Source organism: Musca vetustissima, unplaced genomic scaffold, assembly GCF_032173495.1.
Source record: "Musca vetustissima isolate MV318-11 ecotype Yass unplaced genomic scaffold, APGP_CSIRO_Mvet_v1 utg25509, whole genome shotgun sequence".
NCBI lineage: Eukaryota > Metazoa > Arthropoda > Insecta > Diptera > Muscidae > Musca > Musca vetustissima.
Window position 1 is genome coordinate 388,344 of NW_026885149.1, and position 14,724 is coordinate 403,067.

General features: G+C 32.8%; 1 protein-coding gene across 1 annotated transcript; it reads right to left on the reverse strand.

The window, feature by feature from the left end:
• Positions 1-1,759, reverse strand: LOC133332260 (uncharacterized). The gene is made up of 3 exons (XM_061540645.1): positions 1,518-1,759; positions 709-875; positions 1-157 (listed from the first exon to the last, which is right to left on the reverse strand). The coding sequence occupies exons 1-3, from the start codon at positions 1,757-1,759 to the stop codon at positions 6-8; spliced, it is 561 nt and encodes a 186-aa protein (XP_061396629.1). The 3' UTR covers positions 1-5.
• Between the last annotated feature and the right edge of the window lie 12,965 nt (positions 1,760-14,724).

Genomic DNA, 14,724 nt, shown 5'->3' on the forward strand with positions numbered 1-14,724 from the left:
TGATGTTAGAAAGCCTGTGGTTTACGTGTGGGTCGCTTGGTTTTTTGTTTCTGTTTGGTGACGACGGCAACAGGAACGGTTGTGGTCTCTATGGGTAAATCGTAATGCGGTACATTTAAACTACGTGGCAGCACAGGGGCCCTATCCGAATAGGTAGCTGTAATGAAAGTATAATTCGTTATGCAGATCATTAAAAATGCGATGAAGGATCTAGTTGCACGTCAATACTTGTTGTACACACAGACATATATTTTTATGCAATATTCAATATTGTTATATTTTAGAAAAACCGAATAATTGTTGAGACATAAAACAGCTGGTACATAAGAAATGTTACATGTATACATTTTCAGAACCAAACTTTTTAAACCGGTAACCATGAGAAGATATTTGAATTTCTCTGATTTGGCAGCATAGGTGCTAGAACCCACAAATTATAAATTCATTGGTGTTTGTGAGAAGATTCTTAAAATGACAAAACTGCCAAACGACAGACAATTATCTTGGAAAATGTGGTAGAAATTTTCAAGGACCAAAAATTCAAGGTGACGTTGTATAGTGACTAAGCCTGTGAATATTTTTGAGCTGTAAAATTTGTTTGGTCACGACTAGGTTAAATATGGAGTCGGTCACATAATGACATTTGCGGAAAAGGATATTGGTTCCTCTTATTTCTATTATACCATTTTGAAATTATTTTGAACTTACATGAATCTTGATGATATCCCTTGTCATCTGATGAATAAAATACTGTCAGATATTTTCCATTACTTAGAGGGTGAGAGTAGTAACCCTTGCGACCCATAACTTTTGATTTACCCACTGGAACCCAAAAGGATTTTTCGTGACGAGATACACCATTGCTAAGTACATACCTGTGAATGAAAATTATTAAATATTAAATTGTAAAAATAAATGAAAAAAATATTTTCATGAAATGCCCGTGAAGATTCGATAACTGTTTATCACTGGTACACAAAATTGAAATACACAGAAAATTACTTCGTGATTTTTTTCACACCGAATATTAATTAGATTTATGGCGTCTTGAAATTGCTTTTATTCTAAATTATTATGACATTTTTGGATGGCATGAATTATGAATTTTTAATTGCATTTTTTAACATGGAAAAATAACGTGTTTTTGATAGAGAACAATGACTTATATTGTGTACCCATAGTATGCCTAATTTGCTAATAGGATTATGTACCAAAAACAGATTACTTATGACAAAAATTCCTGTTTAAGGAGTTTTTGGAATATACTATGTGCCTTAATGTTGTACATTGTCGGTTGGAATTTCGATCTTAATAGACAGACCAATTATTATTTCATTATTATCTTTCGAAGGAAATCAACTGAACCTGTCAAAGGACCGGTCGGTAGCATTATTGCATACAATTTTTTGACCTTTGGATATTCTTTGACATCCTGTTAAGTCGAACCCAATAAAAGCTAGCCTGTCCCATGGTGTGAGGAATGTTTAGTAGTAATTTTGAAATATTTTGTCACTTACTTGTATTCATAATTTCCATCCAAATAACGTTGATCCATTTGTTCAATTACGCGGGGTTCTTTTACCTCAGCCGGGTGATAATATTTTTGAGTAGTTTTGTCAACAGAACGACTTGTGGTTGTTGTTGGCTTTGTTTTAGTGGGTCTTCTTGACGACTGAGTGACGGCAACACCTGCCATTGCCGAATGGACTAGGCCACAGACCAAAATGACGGCCATTACTGGAAAGGTTCCACGTACCATGTTTAGTAGCACTAAAATTAGACTTCAATTTCAGACGGAAATTTCTCAATTTCGTGCCCTTATGATTTTATTTTATTTGGTTTCGGTTTTTATTTTTCGATTCGTTTGGTTTTACGTCCGGCACTTGTTCCAGCTTGTTTTCGGCACACAAGTCAGGCTATTCGATATTTCCGACTACTAGGATGTAAAATATTTGTGAAAATGGATTTTGATTTGCAAGTTTATGCTTGGCTGGAGAATTGGTAATTGATATTTATCTTGAGAAAGTCGTAAGCTTTTATACCCTTAACCACAAAACGGAAAGAATTTTGCTTTGAAATCTTTGGCTGGCTTTCATCGTTCCTTTTGTTCTTTCTCCATTTTGGCAGAGGCAATTTCTTTCCTGTTTTTGTGGTTATCGTCGTCGTTGTTGTTGTTCTTCATCGTCTCATCTCGAAAAGATTTGCCCATTCTAAAATGTGCATAAGTATTCAAACAAATACAAACACAAAGTGACAGACTAACCGACACATACTGTAATGCATTGCCTTGTAGTATGTAAAATACTTTCGGTTGAATTTTTTACATTTTACAAAATTAAAAAAAGGAAAAATATATTTTTTGAGAGCACAGTGATGTCGTTCATATTTTGGATACAAATGTGAACAATGTTGGATATTCGCTAATAAATTCTTTTCAGGGATTAGGTAGTATTAAGTAGTAAATTGATGCATAGAAGCACAATATTGGGAAAATGTTTCCTATATTTCCCATATGCATATACAGGGGCGGCACACCATTGCATATACAGTGGTGGTCACGTAAATAAAACATTTTCTGTGGTAAAAATTTTTTGTTCAGCCCTCGACTGATCAAAAAACCGTAGGGTTAATTTTATACACCTCGAGTAAGTGTTTTTATTTCCCACCCTATTCCATTATTGCTACTGGGTTGTGATTGTAAACCTATGTGATCAACACAAATAGTTATAAGTTCACATATAGATTTTTTCGGAATATATTTTTTATTTTATTTGGAAAATTCCTTAGTCAGAATTTAAAGAGAGATTAGTTTCCAAATGTCATATTTTTTACAATTTCAGGGAGTTTCGCCAAAAAGTCCTAAGATAGTAATGGTTTAGACTTAATTATTTAGCTAAATGTTGACTTTTTTAATTAAGTAATAACAATTTATATACCTATATGATATATAGTATATGACAATAAATTATATATCTTATTCCGCCTTGATATGCGGATGGATTTTTCATGTTCATATTTTTATAACTTTATTCTAAAATAAACGTTTTATCATAAATGTTAACATGAATATAACGTCGATCTTAATCTTGTCTTAAAAAGTCATAAACTTCAATATAAATCCCATTGATACCGTTGGGAAAATGATCGTAAAATTGTTTATTGATTTTTTAATTGCTGTCGAAAAGTATTGAACACTACTCCCTCTATACGTCAGGGCATGACACAAATTTGTTTATTGAAAATAAAAATCCTTTGATGACTCAATGTTGTTTATGGTCAATAATTAGTTGCAAACTCTAAATGATAATTAAGTGGAGATGGAATATGGTGTATCGGAAATATTTGCATTCCATCAAAAATGAAAAAAAACTGTTGCATGGCCTTAGGTGAATGAAATATAAATTGAAAAAAAAATGTATTAAAGGTATTTACTGCTAATCTGGCATTTATATTTATCTTTTATTGTTTATTAATTTTAATTGCTGTTGATGGAATGTTAAAATGCAAATACGCTACTTCGTTTAGTCAAATTCAATATAAATGTGAAAGATTAAGACTTCATAATCTTATGTGAAACTCCTTTGAAGATATTATTACAAATTTAAATTACCGAAATTGTTTAAGGGACCCCCCCCCCCCCCCCCCCCCCCCCCCCCCCCCCCCCCCCCATTCTCGATTTTTTATTTTTAAGATTTTAAATGGGCTGGTAATTGAATACCAATATATATTTGAAGATTTAAAAAGGAAGAAAAATAATTTACAAAATATTTGTGTTGTTGTTTTTGTGATTAAAGAAAAGCCTTATTTTTGATGGCGGGCATGATAACTCCTCACTGAAACATCGAAATCCAAAAATTCCAACGGTGTTAGAAAGAGTACATGACTGGCTATCGTATGTACTAGGATTATTGACTTCGCTCTAAAATTAACAAAATGGCGGAACTTTGATTTTTTTTTGGAAAATCGCCTATTTTTGACCACAAACCAAGTTAAAAAATAAGGAAGATCTTCACCAATTGGCTTTATCCCAGTTCATACGATAGTTACACACTCCCAGAGAAACGTGTAAAAATTTTGAATCGATTGGATTGTTAGTTTTTGAGTTATCGTGTCCGCCATTCGTAAAAAAATGTTTCGAGAAAAACGCGTTGAAAGTTTGAGAATCACTCTTGCCATCACTTGATGCTGATACAATAAATCGGCTATATCTTCAAGAGTTCTTGAGATTTTCACTTGAAATTTTGTAGGGACATTCTTGAATCAGAGTAGATTTGAACAAAATCAAAAAAAAAAAAAAAATTCACACCGAGAATGGGGGGGTCACCTTAAATGCACAAATTTTCAAAAAATTTATATTCACAAGAAAGCTAATTATAAAAAGACCAAATGGTGATATTTTTCCTTAAATCATTAAGTCGAGTGAGCTGCGCATTCGTACAATGTATTTATATACCAAACGCACTTTTTTGGAATCCAAATATGGTTTCAATCCACTGTTTCCTGTCACAGTCGATGATGTATGACTTTTTGCGGTCATTACGGGTTATATGATAATGGACGCATTTTGGAATATTCTTTTGTGTGCGTGTGTTTGAAACATACACATAAATACTGGAATTTTTTTGACAATATTGTCAGAAGTTTTCTTCGCAAAAAGATGATTATTTGTCGGAACAAATATGTGGGCGTACTAAATAAATTTTAAAGCACACTTCACTGGCCATTGTCCAATCGCTCGGCATGTTTGTTGACCACAACACTTGACACTCCTACAATATTATTTTGTTAAAATGCGAATTTCGTGTTAACAAGTCGTCAATTGATGACGATGCTGATGATACGATCATTGCAAAAACAAAAACAACAAAAATATAATAATATTGGACATTTCTTCTTCAGCTTCTATTTTTTGTTTTTGTTATCGCTGCAGAATTATTAAGAACAGCTTAGCACAGATTCCCAGCAGCGTTCGGAGATGTGGGACACATTCATACCCCACACTGTTTAACGATTTAGCGTTCCGGCGCAGTGAACAGGTTTGTCATCGTCAGCGCTGCTGCCGCTCTTGGGGACGTCAATGGAATCGATTAAATTAATTTAATGCTAACATCCATTAAACAAGCAATAAACAAGTGAATATTTGTTGTTATCACAAGCGGGCGCACTCCTTAACGGATAATAAGCGTCGTACTCGTATCTACCGCGCCAAAGTGGCACACATCACGTACATACTGCCATTGTCGTTAGGCCGACATGGGCGTCAGAAATGTTTTTATTTCGGAAATTCAGAGCAGACAATTTAAATTCAGGTCGAGTGAAATTTTAGCGCTTTATTTTATGACCTAATCAAAAAAAAAGCGATGCTCAAGTAAAGAAGCGCCTTTGCTATAAAACGCAAAGGTTACAAATCGTTAAGCGTAATTGTGATTAAATTACTGGAGATGATGACAAGTGCTGGCGGGTGATTATGTCGAATTGTTCTGGTTAAACAGTTTCTTGTTTGAGTTCTGAAGAAAACAATTTTCTGAGATTAAATGTCTGTGAAAATGTAGACGAAAATTATTTTCCGATTACAATTGAGAGCCTGTGATTAAAGAAATTATATAAATACGTTAAACTTGATGATGACATTCACGTTACCACTATAACGATTGTTGTTGCTCAAACAAGAATAATAAGCATTACAACAACATATTGAATCAATAACCACAGTACTATTCTAATCTATTGCGGTCGTAACATTTGCTGTGGCAAAAACTCTTCTATTTCAATTGACTTCAAATAACAGCCAAGAATCGTGCTGTTGATTTTTTGGAAGAGAATCACTTTTTTGATTGCCAAAATTGTGGGCATATTCCCAAAAAAAGAAAACAAAAACATTTTTAAATAAGCAAACAGATCATGGATTCAGGCCAATGCGCCGCACATATTGCAAGCGTTAACAGAATCAATCTGAAGAACAAATAAATGCTGGCACATGCATGGAAATCCAAAACATGACAACAGAAATTTGCATCTACACAGTGGTAGCTGGGACAATGACCCCCCATCAAAATGATGGACACGATTTATATTTTAATTACAATTAGTTACTCCGCAATGTATTAATTTATTTAAATTGATAAACTTCAGTTCATGGAACCACTTGAGAATATTAAATTAACCGGTTCCAGGTAAAGTTAACAGGTCATTCTTTAAAATGACTGAATCATGAATGAGACCATTGAGAGCGAACCAAGGGATGAGAAGGACCGGCCAGGCCAGGCCAATGTAATGCAACAAGTGGCATGTTAATAATGTTTAATTAAAAAATCACAACATGACATAAATTGTTATAAATGTTCTTTTAAAAGCAAAAATGAGTTTTTGTTTGAAGCTGCTCGCTCGGCATGATTGATGGACAGGGTGGAGTGTCAACGGCTGTCTGTAATGGAAGAACAAAGGCGTATAATGTTACTTAACATGATTCATGATAAACATCAGTCAACACATTCGATTTACCACAGCAGCTTGTGAATTTGTTTCGCACATTAAAAAAAGGGAATAATATCAAGTTTGGTTCGAGGCCTAACGAGAGCTATACTACTCTTTCGCACGCTATAATGAAAAAAGGGCTTTGTTAGTGGCCAAAAAAGCAGGTCGACATGGCATTTATCATGATTTGTTATGTGATAACCAATCATGAGATTGAAATTATGACGTGGTAAACATCTCTAGATCATAATTGAGTCCCGTTGAAACTTCAAGTAAATAAATAGAATAAAAGAGACAATCTGGTCTGCCAAAAATATTTCATTGCATAATACGAGATTTATTCAGGGTATTTGTAGGATTAACATATGTAATCATATTGATGGTCATAAGGCGACGACCGGAATTCCGACTATCCATCACAAATTTAAAAACAATTATCGATCGATATTCACGAGACACAGATGATTGTCTTCGTAGTCGCTTTACAGACCACAATTGTCATCCGAAGAATGGAGAGTTGCTAAACTTTACCATGAACCCCTTACGACTATATGACTATATTATATTGTTTAATAGTTTGTTATTATAAATAACTGTTAGATATGATTATGAATTAAATTGTCTTCCTGTGTTGCGTTCTTCCTATGTTGGCCTTGCCATATTATGTACTGTTTTATTGACATCTAGTGTGACTCTACTCTGTGAACTACAATGTTTACATGTAAATGACATTTCATAGAATATTAAGATCGACGTGTAATTATTCTATTGAAAGTGGAAAAAAATATTAAAACATTTCCAAGGTAGGCTAGCTAATTTGACAGATATATATTTTATTCATATCACATTTTGAGCCAACTCAACCGATAATAATATTATAAGATCAATGTTATTATGTTTTGTTCTATATTTGTTTTTGTATTCCAAAAAAAAGCCACATTCCCTCACGTACGACTTTATATTCGTGATTTAATAACAAAATAAAAAATAATTTAAATTATGCATACTGAATCATTTTATTCGAAATTTTAATCTCCATTTTGGTAATTTTGTTCTAATACAACAACAGTTCTTAACGCATGCACTGAATAATGAATATTAGTATGTTTTACATATTTATTAACACAGGATATATTTGAAACAAATGCAATGGCTAAGTTTGTGTTGTTTGTATCCAAATTAATAATTATTAAATAACAATTATATTAGAGTATCAACAATAAAAACTATATAATTGTTATAATATTCATTTTATATTTATTCAACTTTTTAGGGGAAGCCTAATGTCTACGTTGTATAAAACAACATGATTATGCAAATTTCTTGCTACAACGTCCTAATACATAATGAAATGCGAAATTAATAATGGACAATGTTCGAATTGTTTTTCTAGAGCCTGATATTTTTATGAAATCATTTCCTGCGCTTTCAAATCCTAAAGACATCACTACAAAACCCGCCTCGACGCCACTCACCCATCCAAATATGATGCGTCATTTCCTGTCGATTTTCGTATTTATTTGTTCAATGCCATAAAGACATAAATTCGTTCAAAATTTACATATCTACTACTTGTTTGTATCGCCTCAACTTGTGTTTTTAGGAAAGAAAACACAAATTGTAATGCAAATTCATATCTTCCAGAAATACAAATCATTTTTGTTGTCGTAAATTGTTTATTAAAGAGATTTATTTAAATTCCATTTTGGATTTAATAAGTCTTAGCAATAATTTTTAACCATATTCGGATTAAATTGACAACAATTTGAAAAATTCAATAATCATTTGGATAAAGTAATTAGAATTTATTTGTTTTTTTTTCTTGACATATTTATGTAGCATGCGTAATTTAAGATTTTTAATTAATAAATGAATACTTTTTTCATAAGTTGTTGGCGTTAGTTTAAAATAGATACAATATATGCAATTATATATATAAAAAATACGTTTGTATAAGTGAAAATCTTTTTTATCCACTATTCTTAAAGTTAAAAAATAAAAGATAATTGAAAATGTTATAAATGCAGTTTTATACTTCTGTTCCGTTTCTTAATGTGGAGTGTTTTTGGGTCATATTTTCAAAAAATAACTTTTATTTGTGCTTCTTGACCTCTGTGAATTTGTTTATTATTGTTAAATCTGATTGTTTCCATTCAGGTTTATCTGTTATTGTGAACAGATCTTCACTGTTCCTCATGAAACTCTATCGATAATACTTTTGACCCCCTGCTGCTCCCACTGTACACAGTGTCTTGGCATATTTGCGATGACGATATGTTGATGTGCGGATAACATTGCCAACTTCCGTCTCGTACCAAAAAGGGCTAAGCAAATGACACGAATATCCTGAACAGGTTGCCAATCCACCTAGAAATAAACTCATAATATCAGAGCCAATATTGAATCAATGACCCTAATATCGTTATTGTTGTTTATCCGGCCATGTATCGGTTTCCTCAAATATTTGCCATATGGATTTGAATAGAATAGTTTCTGTTCGAAACACATATTAATTGTTTGCCACCAACAATCGGCATTAATAATTTGTAATGCAAACACGTAGAGACAGAATTTAAATTGTGATATCTCCAAATTTAACCTCCAGCAAAAAAATAATTAAACTATATGTGGAAAACCCCTGAACCACAATAATTAGCAGGAAAAGTGTGTGCGGGGTCATGTGAGCTATTACTGTTGTTGTTGTTATTGAGCTTCACAATTTATTGATGTTTATCGAACAATGCACAATCCTCTGCGAGTTTAATTGGGGATTAGCCCTATTCTAATGCCAAATTGTTCTAGACTAAAAATGCCACATTCAATGTCCTGAAAGCCAAAAACGTTGCAAAACAAAGTCAATGTTTGACCCTCGCGTCATTGCGGGGGTGTGTGTAAGTTCGTGTATGTGTACGTGTGTGCGTGGATGTTGAAATTAAACAAATGTAACAACGACAACCGAATGCAAAACATCGGCCCGCAATAATGTCGGAATGGACATTGTCGAAGCAAACATGCCTGTGTTTTTGTGGTTAAACAAAAGTTGGGGTTACGGGGATCCACTGTAACCGCAAATCGAACATGGATATTCCCGCATACCTGCTACGTTGTAATAAACTTTTGAGAATGCATGTGGGCATTGATTCGAAAAATGAACAGGACTCTGATGTAAAAAGTATTATAGCACAGTAGTCTAAATGAAAATAACAAGATAAAGTTATCTGATTTCCGAATAAAATATGAGTAATATACCGACCCAATGCAATAAATGCGGTGTCTGGCTCAGCTATTACAGTCGTGTTTTAGGTTAAAAATTCTCTAATAAACAACTATGCCTGAGCAGGTTCGTAATCATTTTCTTCTTTGTCGATTTTCTAATATGTTTTCAATAAACCTCATATATGAAAACATTGACAAGCGTTTCTTAATAAACAGTCGTATTTCCCATACTGATATTTTGTCCACATTTGTTGTTTTTTTACACGTTGAATGTGCTTTGACATACTCTCCACCATTTTTTATGATTTAGTCTGGAATTTTTTTGTTGGGTTTCTTTAATAAACTGCTAGTTTTCTCTTCATTAAGATTTTTTGCGCTTAAAACAACCAATTTCTAACAATTTTCGAGGTGAGCTTAGGAACTCCATCTTGTTGAAATTGTTGAAACTCCTACTCGGGATATGTATTTTCTCCACATTTTGTGGCTAAATGATTTGACGAATATTGCGATTATCATCCTTCTTCATTATACCTTCTATATTAGGAAGGGGCCCAACCTTTCATCAAGAAAAACACCAACGATTAAACATCTCCCGCTATGTTTTACAGTTTCCTTAATACTAGATAGCCGAAGGCAGTCATTTTGACCGTTTTTAAATTTCAAGTACAAAAACAATTGTGTATATTATGACCCAACTTTTTAAAATTTGGTGACTTTTTCTACCACATAGAACTATGTTTATTAATCATATTAGCTGCTTCCTCCCCTCTTTCATTCCCCGTATTCATATGTGCTATACCTATATTGCTTAAAAGCGGTCATTTTGACTTTTTGTGAAATATTAAATAATCAAACTACTATTATTATTGTATAAAGTAAATTTCTTATATGACAAGATCACTACAACAACATCGAAAACCGTTTGATACTCTAGAAACACAAACGAACACACAAATCGGGAAAAATAAATTTTATATTTCCAGTCGATTTCACTCTTAGAGTAAAGACTTCCTCGTTTTTTAACATTTTGTCAGCGTTCTTACTTTTCATAAAGGGAAACTCGAGAGCCCTCCCCCATAAAACAAATAATAACAACGTTTTGTATGATTGTAAATAATGTAAAAAATATTAATAAATAAGTTTAAAAAATTTTCTTTACAAAATAAAAATTCTTTCAGAATGAAGTCATTTTGACCGATTTTAGGCAATATAGATATATACAAAATTCCCGTCTTTCTAGTGTTAACTTGATGTCGCTGCTTATTTTCATGTGATCTGATTGGAAACGGCTAATTCTAGTTTTCTCAGACCAATATCGCATGTTTCGAATTTTTCGTATTTGAACAAGACGATTTTGTTTTATAGCGCTGTTTTATTTTTCTTACCTACTTCATCTTTAGTTCCATGTTTTGATAAAGCCCCCATATTACCGTTCCTCTCGATTTAAGGTATTTGTTAACTATTATCCACATTTTACAATCAAATTGGCACATAGAGTTCTCATTGTGTACAAAATATCCATGAAAGAAAATGTTCGGCGTATGTCCACGTTTTCTGGTAGCCCCCATATAAAGGTACCCCCATTTTGAATATATACCCACATATTTGGTATAAACTATTTAACCGCCGAAATTTGGCTCAAATGACTTTTATATCAAAACGACTTCTGTAATGGAAATTTGAGTCTCTGTGAACATGTTTTGATGAAGCCCTCCATATAACTAACTGTAAGCGTACTGTCACACATTTAAGAACAGTTGTAGCACTAATTCCAGAAGATATGTGTGATTTAAATATAAAGTATTTATACCACCATCGACATTTATTCTCTGTTAGCGAAACGATACAACATTTGCGTAAATATTCCCACGATGATGCAACATTTAAAAGTTATGGAATTTTAAATCACTGTTCTGCTCTGCTCTGTTCTATTCTGGAATTGCTGGAATAACCGAAAATGCAAATTCAAATCTAAAAATTGTTTATTGCGGAGATGTTCGTAGCTTTGAAAGCGAGCGCATTCTGCGGATTACCACCACTAAACGCAATGAAATTGTTTTGGCATTCCAAATGATGCAGAGTTTGGTTTTCAGTGGCGTTTGTTTTTCTTTTCCGAAATTCGCTCGGTTATGGATTCAATTGTTTTGCATTTCAGCCATGATTGCTCGAATTGTTGGATGTATTCGGCATTTATGAGTGGCGCTTCATTGTGGCGCCGTCGTATCATGTGCCGCCAATAATGCCACCAACCAACACTACAGCAAACATCCATTCCCAGTATCCAGCATTGGAATTTGTCCTGCGGTCATGTTTTGTTGGTCTTGTACAATGTTGAATAAATTTAACATTTGTTTTGTTGGATGTGTTTTTGTTGCTGTTGTTGGTTTGTTTATTTTTCAATGATTTCTTGCAATTTCACTTTGTGGCAGTTTGTATATAGTGATAAATGTAGTTAGTCTGGACAGGCATCATAGCAGCAGAAACAACAACTGCACCCGAAATACAACTGTTATTAGAGGACATTTAGCCACAAACACGTGCTGGAGAGGAAGAGCCAACTAGTCAAGCTGTGAGAGAGGCCAGCAGCGATGATTTAATGAGAGATTAAAAGGGATACCAGACAGGACATAAATTTAAGCCGACTGGCCTAGGCCAGTGAATTTAGTTGATAAATGAAACACAGTTCTTGTTGTTGGTGGTTTAAATTTTCTATTTTAGTTTTTATTTAAAAAATATACACATCCAGCACTGACAGTGTGGACTCTGACGACCTTGTAACAAATTATGGAACACAATAATAAATGGCTACAAATTAATGAAAAACCAAGAAGAAGAAGAACAAAAAATCAAAATAATTTTCTTACAATCTATAAACAATTTAACATAACAGTTTTCATTTTTGTTTTATTTAAAGGCAAACAATACTTTTTTTCTGAAAAACGTGATTATCATTTCTTACATAAGAAACAAAAAATTACAGATACATATATGTATATAGATGGTTTTTACTAAAACGTTTACTTATAACAAGTTTTATATAATTAAATTTATTTTAGTTTCATGATTTGCATTTTATACTAAAAATTTTATTAAATATTTGATTGGTTTGTTGGCCTCAATTAACTACATTACTAGAATTTACTTTTTACAATCTTATTCGATACAATACATTTACAATGCAATATTTACTTGTACAGTCGACTGTCGATAATTGCAATTCGTAAAATTCACCTTCAATGTAATGATCATTGAATTGATATTTTGTGTCGAAGGTGTCCTAAATAACTTAACTTGTTTGTCGATTTTAGTTTCGCAGAAAACTTATTGAAGTTTAGGGGACGTGACACTGAGTGAGAACTGTAGACACTGATTTTCCCTTAAAATGAACACCCACACTAACTCATAGACGTTTCAACAATATTTGAATGTTTTGTATATTTTTAAAATTTTTAAAAATTATGTAATGCCGTTTGAATTCAAACAGTTAAATGATAAGGTGGAAACCAATCATGCCAAATTTTCAACAAAATGTATTTTTTGTTATTGGCAAACTTGTTCTCCTAATAAAACAGAAACACATTTTTTAATGTCTGCGTGGAAACATCTATTGTGATAAGATTTCGTCAATATATACACATATGAATCGGTACAGCCGTATACTTTACATGCATATACCTCTCATCCGTAAGGTTGGCATAGATCTCAAAGAAATATACTCCCAGTTCAATATACTCGGAGATATTAACCCTTAGCCACATTTCCAAGCTCATTCTGAAATAATTTCCTTCATGTAATTGTGGAAAAAGTGTACCAGAATGGCTTAAATTCTTTAATTTTTTTCTTTAAAGCAAATCACATTTTCAATGAACTCACATTTGGTTCATACATACCATTACAGTAAGTTTCCCTTACCGCTCTCAGAATTGTTATATTTGTTAACAATATGTGTGCTGTACAAATATTTTGTTTTTTTTTTTGTTTTAAGGTAAATATTGATCTAATTGAGGGGGCGATTAGCAATATGCTGTGATTACAAGTTATTTACATAAACCGATTACAATTTGCTCATCGATTCGGAAAAATAATCTTTCTTTTATTGACAACATACATACATGTTGGATGACCAGTGTAACGTGCAACGCATGTATATCTTGTAAAAACATTTCATTTTGTCATTTGAAAAGACAAATAAATCGAGTTCTTTGCCGAAAAACAAACTAATTGTTAACAAGGCAACGCCAGAATTCACTGATTGGTAAGTAAGCGGGTTGTCACTTGCAATTTTACGTACAGTAGAAAGTTCCAGTTGATTTGCAATTTACATGACCTAAATGACCAGCCCAGTCAGTTCAAAGGTTCGTTCGTGTATAAATTGCTGTCGAATGGCGTGTCATTTGTCAATTGTTGTTGATTTTTATATGGCGATGACAGGCAATGGGGCAAATATTTGATTTAAATGACGCCCTATGTCATATTTCGCATTCGCAGTGTTTGTAGGTATGTATGCGAGTGCGTGTGTGTGTCTGTTATTACCAATAGTCTATGATTTGTTGAAGGGACTGGTTTTTTTCGTATAAGTTTTAGTTTAGTTTTATGAAATGAAATTTATTCATTTGTGAATAATGTTGTTTGGAATCACAAACCTGTTCGGAATTCATTAATTCATATTATATATACATAAGAATGCATATTATTAAATAAATATAATAAATTGTTTATTTACCACGTAGCGACAAAATTACTTCTATCTTTGCATACTTTTAGGCTGACAAAAGTATTTGTTCGAAGTGAACAACGATTTGCATGAAACTATTTGGGAATTTCACTTGGTTATTTTACCTTTGAAACGGCAGGGCGAATTTCATTAACCTATATGTGATAATATCATTGTTATAATTAAATGCTCGTGCTGCTGCATCTCGTGCATGTATGTCACAGCAGAATATATTTAATTAACACCAAATATGCCTTCAAGTACATTATTTGAGTAAATATGCATGTATATGTTTCATTTTCTTTTAATTCTCTCGCAGA